At 55.7% G+C, this 20672-nt stretch overlaps 1 protein-coding gene and 1 long non-coding RNA gene across 4 annotated transcripts in view; one reads left to right on the top strand and one right to left on the bottom strand.

Annotated features, from left to right (window-relative positions):
• ZMIZ1 (zinc finger MIZ-type containing 1) overlaps nt 1–20672 on the bottom strand; it is a 232916-nt gene that overhangs the window by 29172 nt on the left and 183072 nt on the right. For all 3 annotated transcript variants that reach the window (XM_068547971.1, XM_068547973.1, XM_068547972.1), the window contains exon 8: nt 5992–6136. In XM_068547971.1, the coding sequence (XP_068404072.1) occupies nt 5992–6136 (145 nt within the window). The remainder of the gene's footprint in view (nt 1–5991; nt 6137–20672) is intronic.
• Nucleotides 11169–12284, top strand: LOC137767575 (uncharacterized). Its single transcript, XR_011074547.1, has 3 exons — nt 11169–11217; nt 11710–11812; nt 12204–12284. It is a non-coding gene; the product is annotated as an uncharacterized lncRNA (long non-coding RNA).

Here is a 20672-nt window from a genome sequence, read left to right as displayed (position 1 = left end):
ACACACCTGCAGGGCTCAGGAAGCTTCTAATAAAAGTGCCAAAAAGAAACACCACCTCTCTGTGCTTGACCTCAGAGGGATGCCTTAGAATGAATGAATGGATTCATTCATTAAGCCTGACTGCTGACCACCTACAGTGTGCTTGTGACCACATGGGCACCGGCACCCAGGAAGCGAGAGGTCCTGCCCTCCAGGGAGGGGGACAGAGGAAAGCTAATGAAGTGGCTACTCGCTCTCATTATGCCTCAGTGTGCCATCCCTCGCCACACCCAGGGATGAGAAGAGCCCCTCACTCAGAGGGCGGTCATGAGGATTAGGTGAGCTCACATGGGTAAGGCAAGGCCTAATACACTTGGGTACCCTGGAACTACTGGCTGCTGTTACCATTGTTATGATTCATTGAGTGGCTTCTACATGTAAGGAACTGTGTGAAGTGACTTGCACACAAGAACTCTTTTAATCCCTTGAAGTGGGCTCAACAGACACATGTCTTAGGATCTGAGGCTCCCAGGCTCCCAGAGGTAGTCAAGGGTAAGGTTGACAGTGGGCCTGGCCACTGTCCCAGGGAGCTTAGGGTCCAGTAAGGTGGCGCTTCCCTGTACAAAGATGGCGATAATGCAAGGAAGCATCCATTACAAAGGCCATCTAGAAGTCCACGAGAACTCCAAGAAGGGGCATAACTTCTTAAAAGTTCTTGGGGAAGTCAGCCAGTGAAGGCACACAGGAGACGTAAGTTATGCTTCAAAGACTGGCTGCAGACAAAACCCAAATAGTGTCCCAGGAAAAAACACTTTATACATCAAATCACTAGCTTTGGCCTGGACTGAGTATATTGGCAAATATTCAAGGACCCTGACTAAACATTTTTTAAGCTAATATTCAAATGGCAGAGGGAGGCCTCAAAGCACAGTGGTTAACTATCTGGGCTCTGAACTTAGATTCTTTGGGGTCAAACCTTGGCTCTGGTAGGCCACTGATGACTTCTATGACCTGAGCCGTGTTACCTAAGTCAGCCTCAACTTTCTCATCTGTAAAATGGGACTAATAGTAATATTCTTAGGATGAAACATACAAACACAGGTAAAATTTTGCACAGTGCCTGGCAGACAGTCTCTGCTCAACTGTACCTATACTTTTCTCTCCATTTCTCCAGCTCAGTTGGGGTGTAGGTACCCATATTTGCTTGATGATACAGTGATGGTGCTTAGAAGTTTTGCAAATAGGCTATCAGTGGGAGGGCGTGTTATTATCATTCCTGCCTGTTGAACGTATGTTCCAAGATCATTCCTGCCTGTTGAACATATGTTCCAAGCCTCTGAGGCTTTCCTTAGTGTTCCTCTGCCTTCCTTTCTCTCATAAACTCCTACCTATACTTCAGAGCCCAGCCTGGATGCTCCCTTTTGTGACTCTCCTAAGCAGACCACCAAGGGCATTTTACTCTGTTCCCTCAGCACTTCTTTTCATATATTTTACAAAGAGCTCTTCACACTGCAGTTACAGCAGACAGTTTACATGTCTGTTTGCCAGCCCCATGGGCACTGACTGATGTTTGCTAACTATGAGAAAATCAGTAAAGAGAGAGTGATGATTCCTGGTTCCCGGGCACCTCCTGTGAAAGTGTCTACACAGACATTCATGGAGGGAAGCGGGAGGAAGGGCTGCGTTATTTCTTCCCTTGCACTTCTCACAGCCACTTTATTTGGGAGAAATAACAAATTCCTATTAAGGGTATCGTCAGACCTTAATTAATTTCCCTCATCCAGCTCTATTGGTCCCGTCTCTGCGCAAGGCTGTAGTGTTACCACTAATGACACACCAAGCCAGTGAGGAGCTGATGCTCCCACCATCTTTAATTTAGGGGGACCATTAGCAGTGCTCTCCATCATCACAATTAGTGGGGACCGCTTCCTTCCCTCCCTGCGGTGAAACTCAGAGAGGAACTGGTGCAGCTAACTGCGTATTAGAGGGTTTTAAATTTTTTCAAGAGGAAGGAGGAAAGGAAAAGATCCTTGCATCTTGGCAATCTGGAACGGATGGATTTATAGATCCTTCAGTCTCCCTTTCATTGCTTTTTTTTTTTTTCCTGGGGGCAAGAAGAGGGGTCTATTACAAACTGAGCTTTCGGTGCGGCTGTACAAAAAAGAGCTAAAAATGAAAAGTGGTGAAGGTGGTGTGATGGGACCAAGGAAAGAAGAGGACCGGCAGTCAGTTTTGCTTGATCCCTTCTTTGTCGGTTGACCGTGAATGAGCACATCTGAGTCTGATGGCCCCAGGTTGAGGGTTCAGAGAATAATGACTTGTCCACGGGGCTCCCTGTGTCCAGACCTGGCAACAAGCGTATTGTAAGTCCTGTGCTGCTGTTATTCCATGGCTACACATGAGGAAACGGAGGTAGAGAGAGGATACAGAGCTGCCCATAGTGACCCAGCGAGAAGATGGCAGAGCTGAAACTCGATGCCAGGCAGCTTGGCTCCAGGGCCTGTACCCTGCCTGCTATACAGAGTGGAGCACAGGGCCCTGCTCAGGATTGGAGGGGAGCACAGGGCCGTGCCCAGAATCTGAGGCGAGCCCCAAGGCCCCTCCCAGGAACCTCTCCTCTGGGGGTTGCAAGTCCCTCACCTGGAGGGGAAGGGTGGCACCCCTTGGTCTTGGAGGCTTCCCCAGCTCTACTAGACTTTGACTGTAATCAAATTAAGAGTATAAACAAGATTTATTAGGCTTTCCATTACTGTTGTAGCACTGATTTGCACATGGACAATGTGCTAATCACAAATGGCTTTTTCAGCCACTCACTAAAAATCTGGGAGAAGGCAGAAATATTTGTCGGCCACAAGTCTGGGTCACTGCAGGGACTATGAAGGGATCCTGCTGCCTGGCCGCAGGCCCGAGGCCCCTTTCTGCCCTGGGCTGGCCTCTCCCGGCCTCCCTTCTCCTGTGCGGTGCTCTGCGCACCTCTCTAAAGTGGGAGGATGGCACACCGACGGCTCAGTGGTCAGGACCAGACGGGGACAAGCCCACAGGCTGCTCCTCAGACCATAGAGCGCGAGCCAAACGTGTGGGTACCCGGGATTCCTCCTAACCGCTGGCACGCTCAGAAGCTGGCTCCAGGGGTCATGGGCACAGGCCCCAACTCACAGACTGATGCTGTGGGGCCGACCTCCATGGCCTGTGATGGATGTGACCGTGACGCCTGAACTACAGAAATGCAACAGTCACAGCCTCCCAGCCCACCGGCCTGGGGCTTCAGGCATCCGGGCTCCCTCACCCTCTCCTGTTGGCTTGTCCTCAGAACCTCCAGACAAGGACCCCTCAGTCTTGGAATAGCCGCACACCTCCGAGCACCAAATCCTGAACACGCAGGGTCCCTAAGCTCACCCCCCGCCTGAGGTCTCCTTAATGAAAGGGGAAGAGAAGCTACCTTCCTCCAAGTCATTCAATACAGCTGTGGAGGAGGGCGGGCAGAAGACTTTCCTAGCTGTGACAGTATTTGACTTTCTCTTCCACCTTCTTTCCTTCTTGTTTGGGAAATTACATGAGGGACTTAGAAGGTGATGCACCCCGTTGGAGTTTCTCTGGAAATGAGGGACCCCCCCACCTTGGGGAAATGCATGAAGTTACAGGTAGAGAGCAGCCGATCTCTAATCACAGGCCACAATGTGCCCTCGGAATAGCCCTGGTCTGAATGGACATGGGTTGGGCCTTGTTCAACAGATGATACTTCCTTCTGGTCTCAACTGTCCCACTATAAATCGGGAAATAGGGCGAGGTGTGGATTAGGGTCGGGTTAATGACCAGATACCACGTCACTGGTCTTGAATGGCTAGTGGGAGGGTGAAGGGCAGAGCGCTGTGTGTGGGTCAGCGCCCTGCCCCTTCCGGGCTGTGTGTTCTTAGGCAAGTCACTGTCCTGCTCTGGGCATTTCCCTTCCAGTTCTGCCCTTGGGGTGTAGGATACGGTCCAGAATGCCTGTCACCTTGCTGTGTTGTTACCCATCAACACTTAGCGCGTCTTCCAATGCGCACAGCTCTCCCTTCTCTGAGAGGCCACCTGCTTCGCCCTCTCTAGCACTCCATGGGCACGTACAGGAGGCTGAAGGGGGGGGTGGGGGTGGGGGTGGCAGGGCACTGGGTACCAGCCAGTGGCTCTTTAGCCCATAGCATTTCTTGGGAAAGCCAGTTCGAACTCATAGGATGCCATCTGCCCAGCTTCCAGCCCAAGTCCTTCAAGGTCAAGGCCCCTATCCTCTGGGCCTCTTGACTGTCTCACCCTGGCCATCTTCCTCCTAGAGAACCCCAAAGCCAACCTGTCTGTCACTCACCCTAACCCTGCCTCCATCTGCCAGCTCCCAATTTTGCCTCACTGAGTCTTATTTCCCCAACCAGTGAGAGTCAGCTCCTGGAGCAGAGACACCCTTCATCTGTTTAACCCTAGGACCAGGCAGTCTCATGCTTCCAGCTCAACTCAGCAGAGACCTGGCCAAGGGCTGGCTGCGGTCACGGCCAAGCGGGTCTGTGGCAGGTCCCCGGAGGGGCTGGCACGCCATCAGAGGCAGCTTTACTGAAATGACCTGCAGGAGGGATGGCTGAGAAGGACATGAGACGTGGGAGGATGAGAGGCAGGATGACTCTGGCAGGATGGAGAGTTAAGGAGCTAAAAGGTAACAAGGGTAAATGCAAAGTGTGTAGCTTGGGTTGCACTCAGCCACAGCCTGTACTCAGCGGCTGGGCAGCAGTTCAGCTGGAGAAGACCTGTGGCTTTTTAGCCAAGCGGGGGGCAAGAGGGGAAAGGTGGACGGAAGAGGGTTTTGCCTCTCTAGAGCAGTGGTTCTTAACCACAGGTGATACCTCCACCCGCCAAGTGTGTGAGAGTCCTTTAGCAACGCCTGGGGGTCACTAGGAGAATCGAGTGGGCAGGGACCAAGACATGACATGCCCTGCAAACCCCTGCACCATAAAAAACTACTCTGGCCCAAATGCCAACAGTACCCCATCCTCAGAAACACCCACAGAAGGGGGCTATTCTAAGCATCAGAGCCGTCAGAGTCCTGACCGAGGGCGTAACGAGGCAGTGACCCTGAGAAGGGTCTGACCAAGGCGGGGAACCAGCCACATGTTGGGGACCATCCTGCTCGGGCAGCTGCTGGACCGAAGAACTCTAAGTTCCCTTCTGGCTCCAAGAATCAACTGCCTCTAATTCGATTTACAAAGCGTGGCCAGTACCAGACTTCCTGGCAGCGCCTCGATGGTGGGACCCAGGTGTCCTACAGAGCGCTCTGGGCACAGGGAGAGCAGACAGCATGACAGGCCCCATTGTTCCAGGGTCAGTCCGCAGAGCGCTCGGAGAGAACATCCCCAGCTCAGCGAGGGACGTGGAGATGATGAACTGGGGCACTTGCTGGTCCTGACCACGTGCTCCTTCTGAGGCTGGTGAAGGGCAGACTGGACAGTTCCTCAGTGCCTGCTGGCCTCTGGCAAGCCCAGTCCCACCTGTGATGCTGGGTTTCTGGTGGCCCTGCCCAGTGGTGATGGCCCTGCCCAGTGGTGATGGCCCAGCCACACTCGGCTCCTGTCTGGATGGCCTGGGCTGTGACCACCAGCCCGGTGACCTTCCTGAGCCCCTTCCAGCCCTGCCTAAGACCCTGCTTAGGAAAGAGGGAAGGCTCCGGGTTCAGGAAGGCTAACTTTCTGCCAAAAGTCTAGAACCTGAAGAAGAGACAGCCCTCCACCAAAGGGACAAAGCAGTTAGGCTGGGTAAGCCCAGAGCTTTCAGCCTCTGTTTTGATGGGGGAGAAATAGCGCTCACCCACGAGGATTTAAAACACGACAATTGCATTTTAGAAAACATACTATCCTCCCGGCTGTTCAGGGGCACCCACTCCAGTTCTCCCACCTGAGGGGCATTTCCAAGGAGACCTGGGGGCCTGAAGGGGGGCTGTCCAGCATCCACCCAAGCGGGCCCCGGACCCACCCCTGGTGGCGCATGCCCACTCACCTGTGCGACAGAGTGGGTTTCATGGAGCTCATGGAGTTGAGGGGAGGCTGCATGGGGAGTTTCCCAGGGGGGTCGCTCTGGCGGCTCTTCTGATGTCGGAGCAGCAGCAGGCGGCCGAGCTCCTCGCACCAGGAGGACAGCAGGGCTGCAAGGAAGGACGGGATGGTCAGCAGGCTCCTCGGCCACCTCACTCTGTGCCCAGCCCATCTCACCCACCCAGACTGGGTGCTCCTGACGCTGGCTTCACCTCCACCTTGGTGTGACACCAGGAGAGTCACTAAGCCTCCTTAGGAGGCCTCAGTGTTCTCACCTGTATAGTGGGGCTAACACACCTAAAGGAAGGAGGACTGAAAAGCTGCTGTTACTGGAGGAGTAGATCAGAGGAGGGCTGATCGCAACGGCAAAGAGGAGAGAGTCAAGACAACACAGCAGACAGCAGAGGCGGTGCCAAGGGGAGACCGGAGAGGGGGAGAGGGGCCAAGCACAGATCTGTGCCCTGGGCCCAGGTCAGGAACTGCTGGCCGCCCCCGGACGTCTCAGTGAAGCCCAGCCACCTTGGACTCTGGACAATGGGCTCAACATGGCTTCCTCCCCATGGGTGGGACCCCAAATCACAAGGTTTAAACAAAATCCAGATCCTTCCTGGAACCTGTTGACGTTCCCAGGAGTGCCTGCAGGGTCCTCCCTGACACTCCTCCCCCAAAAGTGCCCTGCTCGCTGAGCACGCGTGCACCCACCTTCCGGTCAGACCTGCGACTGGTCCCTGCACTGCTGGGCACAGATGCTTGAAAGGACAAAGGATTTCCAGGGCAGAGAGTGGCCCAGGGGTGGGGCAGGGGCTGAGCTAGAGTCTGCCAGGGGCACCAAAGGCAGGAGCACAGGAGAACACCCTCCACATCCAGGCTTAAGGAGGCCTTGGAAACCAGGAGAAAAGCAACCGGAATGAACTGGGTGCTGGGAGACTTTCCTTCATCCTGAACTGTGCCGGTGCGGCCACCAGAGGCCAAAAGCACCCTCAAGGTCAGTGTTTCTGGCCAGTCCTTCCAAAGCGCATACGGGAGCTGAGGTTTGGGGAAGAAGTCAGGAGTCAGGAAGGCTGGGTTGTCGCCACCTCGCTGTGTGACCCTTAGGAGCTCACAGACCCTCTCTTGGCCTCAGTTTGCTGGCAGGGAAAGAGGAGTAATGACCCTTGCCCTGCCTTTCCTCCAGGGCTGTGGTCAGGGGCAGGAGGGGAAACTGCGGAGACTGTGGAAGCAAAAAGGGTTGATCACAGCCCAGCCAATGCCTCACTCCTGCCACGAGTAATCAGCCAGACTGATCTGATAGTTCTGGAAGGCGTCGACCTGGTCAGGCAACCAGGAGCCTTTTGAACCAGGACTGCTCAGCCACTTGGTTGGATGCAGAGCCCACTTGCTTGTTTCCAGGGTCTCCCATCTGGACCCTGTACAACATGCTCCTGTGTCCTTTTCTCGAATCCACCCCATGTGATGCAGGATATCAGCTCTTATCCCCATCTACAGATGAGCGGACTGCTTCACTGCTCAGGCAGGTGAAGTCACTCGTTCACAGTAACCACGGTCAGAGAGCGGCAGACACACAGATGGTGCCCCCGCTGCACATCCTGGTGGTGAAGCCCAAGGCTGAACCAGAATGTGGGGGAGGAGACGGAACTCTTCAAAAGGCCAAAACCAAGAGGCCATGGTCTCTAGCCCCTCTGATTCAATGAGAAACGCTTCGGGCCTCATCTGAATCACACCCCTTACCTCGTTCAGCAGGCACGGGGGGGCGGGGGGGGGGGGGGAAGACGCACAGACACACAAGGCCCCGGGGTGGCAGCACAGGGCTGCCACTTCAAACCGCTCAGGTCCTGGATAGGCTGCCCCATCAGCCCAAGGCCCCGAGAGGCAGGGCTGGGGACCCTCTGAGACCCTGCCAGGCTCTGCCCGTGCCCATGGCCCAGGCAATCTCTGTCAGGAGTGCAGAGTGAGTGGGACCCAGCATCTTTAGGAGCAGCAGGTTCTTTCCTGCCCCTCACTTGGTGGGCAGGGGCTAGGAGGCAGATTTTAGGACTAGCAGGAGAACCCCGTCCATCGAGTCCTGCTGAGAGCTGGCTGGGAGGGAGGTGCCCATGTTCCCAGGGGTCTGCTGGGGACCAAAGGACAAAAGAAGGGCTTTTTGTGAGAATGGGGTGGGGTGGTGAAGGGTCCCGCCGGGGTCACCAGGTGTGCAAAAATGCTCAACCAAAGAGGCACGCAAGGCTGAGATACAGCCTGTGCCCTTCCCAACAGGGCACCTGTTTCTCCCTCCAGGAGGGGGTGCCAGTGGGCGAGCTGCGTCTTAAAAGCTGTGTCCTGCCCCTCTCTGTGGGCCTCACCATACCACCACCTGCACAGGGAGGAGGGTGCCAGAGAGGAGAGGCACCACCCCCCGGCGTGTGTCTACCCAGAAACCGTGGCAAAACGCCCCTGAAGCGGGTGCCCAGCACACATCTGCCGCAGCTGGAGGGAGAAGCAGCCTATTCAGCGAGGCTGGAACAAACAGAAATGAATTTCCAGATTGCTCCATTCTTCTCCCAGGCCCCTAGTTACCGCTTCTTGTGCGGGGGGGGCACCGGGCATCTGGAAACTCATTTGCACGCCAAGCACGAGGCCCGGCGGATCACAGCGATGGAGGGATCGCTCGGCTGCCAGCACAAAGGATGGCTGCAGATGGTGCCGCCTGCTGCCCGCCCTGCCCACGGCCACCCCTCCCAGCCCGCGCTCCTCCTGGGGCCAACACGCCATGGGAGGGGATGGGGGCACAGCGGGGGCATTCAGAGCTTTCCTCCTGTGTCACAAGCCACCCGCCTACTTGGTCAAGGACGGCCCTTGTCTTCCTATTGCTAGTGGAGTGGTTTTCTGTCGAGAGAATAAAGGGAGGCTGGTGGTGTAGAGGGGCCTGGCTGGGGAGGGTCTGGGATGCTGTGAGCAGATGTGCTGTGGGTATTCGGCAGCCATGACACAACACAGATGCCAGGACAGCCACATTCCTACAACCAAGAGGGAAAGGACAGGGAGCGAGGGAGGCACCACCTATCACCCCCTTGGCCCGAGTGGCCAGCTGGCACTGAGGCCACGTGGGCAGACGCATGGCGGACGGACGCAGGGCAGGCTCTCATCGTGGTGCAAACCAACACAAGCTGTTCCGAGGCAAACATCGGTTAATGATAACACATGGGGATTTGCAGCCAAAAACTCAAGAGACCCAGGAGCACTGACAGACAGAGGCAGGTAGAGGATTATGCAAGGACAGAAAGACAGCCTGGCGCGGTAGGTGTCTGGGTGTGCATCTGCTCTGTCTGTACACGGCTGAGCCAAGCACACCTCTCTGATGAGGCGGCACCAGTGTCTACGCCACCCCAGGAGAGGGGAGAAGAGGGGACAATGGCGAGCAGGCTGTGGGACACGGGGACTAAGTGCCCTGGCTCTGGAGCTCCACGGACTGGGCTTGAATTGTGCCCTGACACTCTTTAGCTGGGAGATTTCACACAGGCTGCTTCACTACTTGGAGCTCAGTCTTCCCATCTGTGAAATGGGCTTAACAGGAGCTGCCTGCCTCAGAGAGTGGACATGAGCTGTACTGCCTCAGAGAGTGGACATGAGCTGTAAATTGGTACTGTCAGTCAACTGCATGGGCATCCAAGCAGAAGCCAAAAGGGAGGGAGGGTGGGCGGAGGCCCAAAGGACCCTGTAACTCACAGCAGTCCCAGAAAAGTAACCCCTCCATCGTACACCCACCTCTGCATTCACAAAGCACCCAAAGAGCTGGTGAGGCACGGACTCCACAACCCATCCCAGCTCAGTCTCTACCACCCGTGTGACACCTTGAGCAAGTCACCTAAATTCCTATGCCTGTTTCCTCATCTCTAAACTGGGGTGGTGGCAATTCTACTCCCCATCTCATAGAGCAGCTGTAAGGATGTGCTGCGTTACCACCACGAAGCACAGGAACAGCATCAGGCATGGAGTAGGCACTCTACGCATGTTTGCTACTGACACAATGACGATTAGTATTATTGACCTTGGTTGGTAGATAAGTGACCAACAGGATGGGCTTTGGTGTCTCTGCCCACTTCTGACCACACAGCAGCAGCCCTGAGGGGTCAGTGGAAGGGAGAGGGGATTCCAGCCAGGGAGAAGACACGACAGTTTGACCTCTCATGCTCCCACTACCTGCACTTGTCTTTGCAGTTTATCCAGGAAGCCGCAAGGGACACCAGGGTTCCATGGACTTAAACAACTAAGTCATCTGCCAGCAGCACGTGTCTTACAGTCGATGCCATACCATGGTGTGACTGGTGGTATGTTCTTCTTTCCTAGTAGTACATGAAATAGTGGTGTGTGTGACAAAGGGGGGCATCTCCTATTAATGGGATCCAGTAGACATATCTAGGGGCCCCTGCACCAGAGGGTGTTATGGTAAGGCGGCACGGACTTCTCTGGAAGAGAAATGGAAATGAGCACGGGGTCTGAGAATCAGGAGGGGCACAGGACGCAGGTCTGAGGGAGGGCACCAGGGGAGAGCCAAGTTCCCGACATTTGCTCCCCAAGATCTCCCTAGCTTCTGCCCCTACAGCTGGCAGCCACCTCAGTGTCCTTTAGGGACAAGTAAAAGGAAACCAGATGTAGAAATGAAGGAAGGTCTGGAGCAGAGCCCAGGGGCATCTTAGTCCTGGCTTGTCCCAGATGTGCCCTCCCTGAAAACAGTGACAGGCCCTGCATTTGCCTCTACCTGCAGCTCCTGGCAGAAGGGATACTCAGGCTGGGCTGATCAGATGAACTAGTATGGGGCTGCTAGTCTTACTTGCGAGAGGCGGCAGAAGGAAGACGCTGCACGGCTGCCTCTGGGAATTGCCTGGGCTCCAGAGAGGGAGGGTGGAGCTGCGTCCTCCAAACCGGCAGGCAGAGTAATCGGCAGACAATGAGCCACTTGTGGGTGGAGGGGTGGCAGAGGCTGGAGTCTGGGAGTCGGAGCATCAAAGGGGCAGACAAGCTCGCCTGGGCATGTGCAAAAAACTGCCCCTTGCCAGGCAGGACTTGGGCTTAAGAAGGAGCCAGAAACCAGAGGCAGCCATGTGGCCACAAAAAAAAAAAAAAAAAAAAAAAAAAAAAAGCAAGCAGCATTTGTTTCCTATGGAGGTGAGCATACGGATATCCAGACAGTGAGCGGCCTGGATACTCACTCCTGGTAAGGTCTGGGAATCGGGAAGGGATGGGAGCATGGGGGTGCAGGGAGGATGAAAGGCAGACTGGGGAAGAGGGTACAGAGACCTGGGTGTAAGGGCCAGGCAGGAGAATTACCAAATGCGCTGCAGCCCGGGGAAGCTACACGCAAAATGAAACAAAGGCGTATTAAGTATCAAAGGGCATCTTAGCGGCTAAAAGGCTGCTGGAGAACAGAGGAACTCTGAGTGTGGGAGTGTGTGTGGGTGAGAGAGTGTGTGTGTGAAGAGGGAGGGAGGGAGGGATGAGGGCTTCTGAGACCCAGGGATGGGGCAGGACTCAGGGGCGCTCAGGAGGTATGCCTGCCAGGCGGCGGGCCCTCAAACCATGCTTCTGGGGGAGATGGCGGAAAGGAAGTCAGAGTGAGGCAGAAAGAGCCCCTGGGAACATGCAAACGGGGTTCACTGGTCAATGAAATATACTAATGACACATTTTCAAATGCTTTCATACCATCAGCTTACTCTATCCATACAAGACCCTCTGAAGTGGCAGCAGAAGCTTCGTGGTCCCCTTTCCCAGCAGGGAAGCCTGGTACGGGCCTTGCCCTGGTACGGGCCTGGTGAGTCAAGGCAGAAGAACCAGTCCTCCACTCTGGGCTCCTCCCCCTTTCCCCTCCTTTCCTCCCTGGCACATCTGAGTTCCTCTTCCCATATCCACTCGAATCCCCAGGACCACCTCACGCCACCTCCGGATGATGGGCACTGCCCCCCCCACCCCCCACCCATGGGTCACTGTAGCCTGATTATCTTTGCGGTCTGTCCCCTCTGCTTCTTGCCTGTTCCTATCACCTTCTGCAGCTTTGTCCTTTCTCTCCTGAATTATGACAAGCACGTCCTATCATTTATCTCAGTCTCCAATCCCGCCTCCTGCCAACCCGCCCTCTATCAGGCGGCCAGAGGAATTTTTCCACAAATGTATTCTGTTCACCTCTTTCCAATCTGTGTCCCCAGAGGCTGCACAGGGCCTGGGAGACGGTAGATGCTCAAAGGATGCTGAAATGAGTGAGCTGGGCTACCCCGGGGCAAGTTGGGGGTTCTACAGAGAGAGCATGAACCCCGAGGGCCACGATGGGATTCGAGGGGTTCACTTCTGCAACCCTGGCACCCAGCACAGGCTGTGCAGCCAACACACAACTAAACAGATGGAGTTGCAGCTACATAACCCAGTGTGCAGAAGACAGGAGAGATGGACAGACTCTGGGCACGCTGCATCTGAGACCCAGTCGATCAGGGTAATACCCTGGCACCCTGTGGCTTTTAAACCTGCCAGCAGCTCCCCACTCCTCAGGGGTGGGGATCCGGCCCCAAGACCATCAGCCCTGAATGGAATCCTATCACCATGTGTCCAGGTTGGGGCTGTCATCAAATAAAATCTACAACCAAGTCAAGTTGACACCTGTTTTGTGACATGCACACCCATCAGTGGGCCACTCACTCCAAACTGGGGAATGAAAGATAACCAGTTTACAGAAACAACATCCATTCATGTAACTTGGAAGGCCAGCTGCAGCCCTGGCTTTTCTCTACTCATGAGCTGGCACTGGTGTTCCTATTGATGCGTCAGTCACACCGATGATCCCAGAGCACCTCACCCAGGGCTCCCTGGAGATGCTGCTGTTGTTCCTCCTCCTGCCTCCCGGGCCCAGGCCACACGCTCCTATCCTCTGACCTTCCTCTTTCATCTCCTAAAACACGGGGTCCTGCCTGGGACCACTGCCCAAGGAAGCTTAGGGGGGGGTGGTCAGAAACAGTGAAGACTCCTGCCTGTGCCTGGGGACCAGGGTTCTACTCTACAGATCTGTGCGGAGAAAAGGAGGAATGGTGAGGGCCCAAGAGGGGAGGGGGAAGGGGGTTGCTGAGATGACACAGGCCTGGGCTGGTCTCTCCATCTCATTTGTAAAGTGGGGAGACAGTAAGAGGAACCTCTCTTCACAGGCCTGGCGTGAAGAGCCCTAAGATGAAGGAAGGGCCTGAGCTTTAAACCACATGTGAGGGCTTCCCTGGTGGCGCAGTGGTTGTCTTCCTGCCAATGCAGGGGACACGGGTTCAAGCCCTGGTCTGGGAAGATCCCACATGCCGCGGAGCAACTGGGCCCGTGAGCCACAACTACTGAGCCTGCGCGTCTGGAGCCTGTGCTCCCAACAAGAGAGGCCGCGATAGTGAGAGGCCCGTGCACCGCGATGAAGAGTGGCCCCCACTTGCCGCAACTAGAGAAAGCCCTCGCACAGAAACAAAGACCCAACACAGCCATAAATAAATAAATAGATAGATAGATAAATAAATAAAAATAAAAATAAATAAATAAATAAATAAATTAAATAAACCACATGTGAGAGATGGCAAGTCTTGTGCCAGAGTCTCAACTGGAAACTCAGAAGCTGTGAAATGTTGACTACCTTCTGCTTCTAGAAGGCAGAGTGGCCAAGAGCACAGACTCCAGCCAGGCTGCCTGGGTTCAAGCCCCAGCTCAGCCACTTAGCAGCTGTGTGACCTTGGGTAAGTTAGTTAACCTCTCTGTGCTCTGGTTTTCCCTTTGGTAAAATGGGGATAATAAATATTACCTGCCTCCTGAGCCGTCATGAGGATGAAACAAGCTAATACACGTAAAATGCTAGTATGATGCCGAGCATACAGGAAGGACCATAAGAATAAACTGTTGTTTCTGTTATTAGGCGGTTTCTCTGTCTCCCCATCTACATACTGTTGCTCAAACAGAATACAATTTCTGTCACCCATGTCCAAGAGGATCACAGAAAACGCTTACACACCTCGGGCCCAGGCTTACACCACCTGCTTCACCCCGGGCGCTCTCTGGGTGGGCAGTGTTGCTTCCCAGCACCCAGTGGTGCCCATACCCAATGTTTTCTTCTGCCAGACACTCTGAGCTGGGCAGACCCGGGACCCCACGAAACTGAGCCCCAGTAGCTGCTCACTCTGACTCAGCTCTGAGGCCACGCAGTGCAGGCGGCCGGTCTGGGCAGACTCCTGCCTCTGGAGTGCCTGGGCGGCAGGCAGACCTTCGGCCCCTCCTCAGTCCCCATGCACCTGTGTGTCCAGCAGGAGGCGGGACAGGAGCCAAGGTCAGGAGTCCTGCTCTGATCCATGACCCCTGAGAACAGAGCTATCCACGGAATTGTTATCTGCCCATCCTCCTCTGTGCCCACCAGCTCTGGGTGCCCCAGAAACAGAGAAAGGGGCCCCTGCTTGCCGGTTGTCTTGGACCATCTCCTCCAAGGAAATGGCACAGGATGCACGTGACCCCAAAGGGTCAGGGCCAGGGACAGCGACTCAGAGCCCTTGGGCCAGGGGGCAGTGGCTGTTCGGCCTCAGGAAATCAGGCATCTGTTCTATGTGGCCACTGAGCCAGCGGGCAGCCTGGGGCCACGTATGTATCTGTGAAATGGGGTGACAGCACCCCACTGTGGATGGGAGGACCTAACGGGATCATGGGGGGCACACGGACAGGCTTTTTGTTTTCCCGACCATCTGGTGCCCTCTGCCTCACTGCAGCCTCACAACCCCCAGCGAGGAGCTGGCCGAGGATGAGGTTGTCCATGTGCTACGAAGCAGAAATGGCCCAAGAGGAGGTGATTCAACCAGAGTCACATCGCAGGACAGCAGCCCCACTGCTGGTCTGGGATGGTTTCCCTTTCAGCCCCAGTCAGGATGTCACCTATCTGAGAGCAGACGCATCCCCAGGAGATGGCTGCGCGCCTCCTACCCACCTCCTACTCCCACGAATCGGCACCATCCCAGTGCATTGTCCCTGGCCTGCTACCAACTTCCTGTGTGACCTCAGGTAACTTCCTTCCCTCTCTGGGCCCTATGTAAAAGAGGTGTGAGCGCTTGTGCTTTCTGAAGTCTGTTGCCCCATGACTCGGCCCTGGCCTCACAGCGAGCTCATGTCTCTCGAGGCTGAAGCCAGCCTCAACCCCTTCTCAATCCTGCAGGTGCCGTGGGTGGGATGAGGTGCTCATCCTGGACCCTCCCCCTCCCCACCAGGGTGGGCTACAGACAGAAGGGATTCCAGAGCTCTCACCTTGCCCAAGTACCCCATTTACTAAGGCCTTGAGCCCAGAGCAGCAAGTGGATCTGCTGAGGTCCAAGAGCCGGTGTGCGTAAGACGCAGGTGTGACAGGGCCCGGTAGGTGGGCAGATGGGCAGGAAGGACTCTGCAGCCTCAGCAGCTTGGGCAGCTGAGGGGTTAGAACTTCCCCCTGGTTACAGGAAATGTCATTCCCTGGGGGGTTGTAGGTTGGACTTTGGTGGCCCTGACGGCTGACCCCTGGAACATAAAACCAAAGATGTTTTCCTTGGGGGAAAAATCTTGCTCTCCTGCAAAACAGCCGTATCATTGCTCCAGCACCAGCAGAAGCAGCAGCACGCTGTCCTGAGCTTCAGCTCCTTTTGGCATTTCTAGATCGTTCCCACACTTTGCTTCCTGCTCTGTCACCTCCCATCACCGTGGGTAAGAAAGTCAAAACAAGGAAGGATCGACTGCTGGCCCTTTGGCTGAGTGACCCTGTTCCTCTCCATCTCTGCCTGCCCCCCTCATCTACACACAAGCCCCATGGGCAGGGCGACTACCAGATGAGTGGTGCCTGGTCCCAGGATTCACAGGGAGGCCCACGGCCTGCCCCGCCCAGCCCTACCTGCTTCTCTGTGCTGGGCAGATCCTGCTATCTGCGGTCCTACTGTCTGGGCCGGCAGGAGAGGACCTCTGGGCCGCTCCCTCCCTCCGGCATGCTCCACCAGTGTTCCCACACCTCTCCCCAAGGGCTGGTGGGGTTGGCAGGAGCTGGGAGTCTCCAAGCCTGTGAACTCACGCTAGGAAGTGAACTCTGGGGGATCTCAGAGCTGCCGCTGGCAGGGCTGATCCCCAAACCAGTTTGGCCGTCCCTCAACCCTGCGGAGCAGGATGCTCGACCCAAGAGATGTCAGACGGGTTGAGCCTGTCCGTGGACTTTAGGAAAATCCCAGCCTGGAAAATTCCTTGTCCACCTCACACCACCCTCTGGGCCTTCCTGGATAACTCGGATTCAACTGAAAAGACACCCAAAACAAGCTCAAGGGGGTGTTTTCATCAGAAAAAGAATGCCCCTTTCTTCTTGGGGGTGCCCCTCAGACCTGCCAGCCAGAGGGATGGGCCTGGATAGGGGCACTGGCCAAATCACTGCTGTCTGCAGACACAAGCTGGCAGGGAGCTGCCACTGTGTACTGCACCCCCGTGGGGGGCCGGCTCACACACCCCTTGCCCCCTGGACTCTCATAAGCCACCTGGTGGTGGGGAAGTCACAACCCCCATCTTAGAGATAAGGGACAAGCACAGAGAAGCTAGGTAACCTGGCTCAGGACACACCTGAGTTTGTGGCAGGCCAGGACCAAGGCAGGATCTTCCCATCTTACTTGGGACATTTGCTGGTGGTGGGGTGAGTGTGGGGCTCTAGACCATCTCAGCTGAAAATTATGCAGCATTCATAGCAAAGCAAGCACTCTGGAGAGGGGAGGGGCCCCGAGCCACGCCCACAACAGATCGAGGCCAGGAGGCCTCCGTGCACCTGCACCCCATATGCCGGAAGAACAGAGGTTCCAACAGGACAGACCTCTTTGGCTACCCAAGGATGGACCAGAATATCCATGGGGGTTGGGGGGCAGTGCGTGCCAAGAGCCAATAGTCTCCCCACCACCATCTTGCTCCGAGGCAGCACCTGAGCAGGACAGAGGAGACCCAGAGGCCCAGGCTGGCGAGGATGGTCTCCCCAAGCCACTGGCCCTGGCGTGACACTCCCAGTGCATCTGCAAGACAAGACGGGAGCCACACCGCCTGCCTGCCTGCAGAGCTCACGCCCCACGTTCCAGCAGGCCACCTGGGCAGCCTGTTCTCTTCTCCATGGCCAGTTTCTCCCGGGGGTTAAACACTACTGCCTGTTGCTCCCTCTCAGGGAGCCCGAGGGGTAAGGAGGGATTACCGGAATCAATTTCTTCCCTGGGTACTTCACTTTTCTGAGGTTTCCCAGCTGGGTACTCACAGTTTGGCTGTGTCCTCCCGCTCCCAGTGTAAGAAGGAGTGGTCGGTGTGAAGCCAGGCCCTTCCCAGGGTCAAGCAGACCCCCAAGACCAAACACACAGCCATCCACCTTTGTGGAGGGCCAGAGGGCTGTGAGTCTGAGAGCTGAGAGGCCTTGCTGAGCACTCCCTCCATCCGCTCCGGCCCGCATGTTCAATCTCAGGACCTTGGCTCTTCCCGTGGGAGCCAGGAGCCAGTGACAAACCCCAGGACCCTCAAATGGCAGTTTCCTTGCACCCAGCCTGGGCTCATAAAGCCAGGGTGAGAGCCTTAGGGAGGTGCTGACTGATCCCAGGGCAGCTTTCTTTCTATAAAGGAACCACCTGGAAAACTTACCAGCCCTTAAAAGTGGCTAAGGGGATGTGTGCTGTGGTGACGGGGGCAGGAGAGAGATTTGGGGCAAGCAGCACTTTGCTGGTGATCCTTGATTATTGCAAATTGGGTTCAGGGCACTCACTGTTCTTGGAGAAAGAGAAGATTCAGGAGAAACCTGCTGACCAGACCGCAAGCTCTCCTGCCTCTAACCATTTGGACCCCAACCCTCCCACTCCTTCCCGGCTTCCCCTGGCTGAGTGACCTCGTAACCTCCAAGAATCTCAGGTTCCCGGCACAAGAAATGCAGTCAGTGATTCCTGCCCCTGACTCTGGGCTTGTGAGGGTGAGGCCTGAGCACTGGGCAGGTGGCTTAGAGGCGGAGGCAAAGCTCCACTCCACCTACAGTCACTCTGGAAATCAGCTCAGAGGCACATGACCTGGCCCCAGGGGCAGCATTTGGTGGCAGATTCAGATGCTGCTTCCTGACCCCGCACTGTGGGAGATGACAACCTTCCGGTGGGCTCCCTATCCAGAACGGTGTTGCAGGGTTTTCTCTCTTATCCGCTTATCTAGCAAGAGCAGCCGATAGCTGCGCATTTCAGGTGTCTATGTCTTGGCTTCCTAATTGGTCACTCCACTCCTTTTCTGAGAACCCCTGAGTGTGGACGTTTGACGGAGCCCTGGAAACCACCCGTGCCTGGCTGGCACGACCCCTCCAGGTGCCCAGCAGGGGTTGGCAGTGGATGACCCAGCTGCCCCAAACACCAAACTGGCCTCCATCTGTCCCACTGGGCTCTCCTTCTAAACTGCAGGGGTCCCTGATGTATTTTGGAGACTATTTGCAATGCTTTTAGCAGGCTGTCTACTCGTTTTAGTTATGTATAGGTAGACACCATTCGAAGAAAACCTGACATAGAGACTGAATTTATAGAACACTTGGGGGGAGGGGGCAGGAATCGAGAGAGGAGTTTTCTCTTTGCAGAAGCTCCTTTATGTGATGAAATGATTCTCTGTGAGGTTTCTTTAAATATCCAGCTGCCTTGTTGCAATGAAAGTAAGAATTGTTTATAAAAATTCCATTTACATCTAGTTCTTCCTGGCTGCACCTGTTACTCAGAGTGTAACACACCTGGGTGATGTCTGGGTGACTGTGGCCTGGACGGTGAGGCCCCGGGGCAGGACAGAAGTACTTGGGTTTCTAGGCCAGGGGTTCTCGATCTTGCCTGTGCATCAGAAGCAACTGGAAGGCTTGTTCAAACCCAGAGTGCTGGGTCTCACTCCCGGTGGAGTTTCTGATTCAGTGGGTCTGGGGTGGAGCTTAAGAATTTGCACTTCTGGGGCTTCCCTGGTGGCGCAGTGGTTAAGAATCCGCCTGCCAATGCAGGGGACACGGGTTCGAGCCCTGGTCCCGGAGGATCCCACATGCCGCGGAGCAGCTGGGCCCGTGAGCCACAATTACTGAGCCTGCGCGTCTGGAGCCTGTGCTCCGCAACGAGAGGCCGTGATGGTGAGAGGCCCGCGCACTGCGATGAGGAGTGGCCCCCATTTGCCACAACTGGAGAGGGCCCTCGCACAGAAACGAAGACCCAACACAGCCATAAATAAATAAATAAATAAAATTTAAAAGAAATAAGCAAAACATTCTCTCTATAAATTTGATCTTAAAAAAAAAAAAAAAAAAAAGAATTTGCACTTCTAACCAGTTCCCAGGTGCTGCTGCTGCTGCTGGGCCAGGGAACCCCACTTTGAGAACCACTGCTCTAGACGGAGGGGTGAGCTCAGTTGCCATTTTCTGCATGAACAGAGTGGGAGGGCACCACCATTCCTCCCTCTCCCCTTCATGCAAGCTCTCCGGCCAGGAGGGCCGTGGGCCTGGCAGATGGCCTCTGACCCCGCTGCTGACTTCCCCTGATCTTTGTGTTCAAGGCTCTGGAGGTTTGACCCTCTTCCCGGTGTTGGTCCACGAGAAGGAACACTGGGCAGGGAGTCAGAAGTGGGCGACCCTGGGTTTAATCTGCTGTGTGAACTGTGTGGTCCTGGGCAACACCCTGGTAGGTGTGTGCACCTCAGTTTCTTCACCCGCACGGCAACCTATCTCACCCAGCTGTTCTAAAGGTGTAACGGGGCAACCCTGACGGTGGCTCCTGCAGACCAAGAACTTGATTCAGGCCAAGTGCTGTTCTGGGCACTTTGCATGCACCGTCTCATTCAGGCTGACACTCTAAGAAGTAACTACTATTGCCCCTGCATAAAGTCTCCGCTCTGCCACTCGCTAGTGCATTAGCTGTGTGGCCCTGAACCCTCTCTGCCTCGGGGCCTGCCTCACAGTGGCCCTAAGGACTGAGCTGGCTCCTGCAGGGCTCAGCATCACGTGGCTCTCAGGAAGCAGCCCCAGGGCAGCTCCAAGTAGGCAGGCGGGGGCAGACAGCAGCCTGGGCCATCTGCAGTTCAGGCCGGCTCCGGCTCCGTGTTTCTCTCCCAGAGCAGCTGGGGGAGGGAACCGTCATTTGTTTAGGCCTCTGCAGTGTTTAATCACCACTCAGCTCTCCCTCCCTCCTCCCGCCCCCAGAGCCTGCTCTCTCCCTGCAGGAAACAGCTCTCTGCCTTCTGCCTCTGAGGGAAGCCATGAAAAAATTAACACAGCGCCCAGAGAGGAGGAGACACTGGGGCAGGGAGGGTGTCAGAGCCAGATGACCAGCTGGTGAAGACCAGCTGGTCCCAGCCGAGCAGGCACCAGTTGGGCAGGCTGGATCCTGAGGGGGCTCTGAAGGGCCAGCAGGCCACAGGGTCTTGGATGGCCATCAGCCTGGGGGTCCAGAGCAAATCCATCTGCCTCTGAGGCATCTGGAACGCAAAGCCTGGGCCTTCCTGGGGTCCCAAGCCGTTGGAGAACTTGAGGACAGGGATAGATTCTCTGCCTCTGCCCTGCAGAGGGCCAGGTCATCCAGGGACATGCCCTCGGGAAGGTCAACTCCAGGCCTGGCAGAAAACTCAACACACTCTTTTTCTCTGTTCATTTTCCTGACAATCCTGTGGTG

The sequence above is a fragment of the Eschrichtius robustus genome, chromosome 7, assembly GCF_028021215.1.
Source record: "Eschrichtius robustus isolate mEscRob2 chromosome 7, mEscRob2.pri, whole genome shotgun sequence".
NCBI classification, from domain to species: domain Eukaryota; kingdom Metazoa; phylum Chordata; class Mammalia; order Artiodactyla; family Eschrichtiidae; genus Eschrichtius; species Eschrichtius robustus.
The sequence above is the reverse complement of the archived record's forward strand: the minus strand, read 5'-3'. Positions and strand labels throughout refer to the sequence as shown.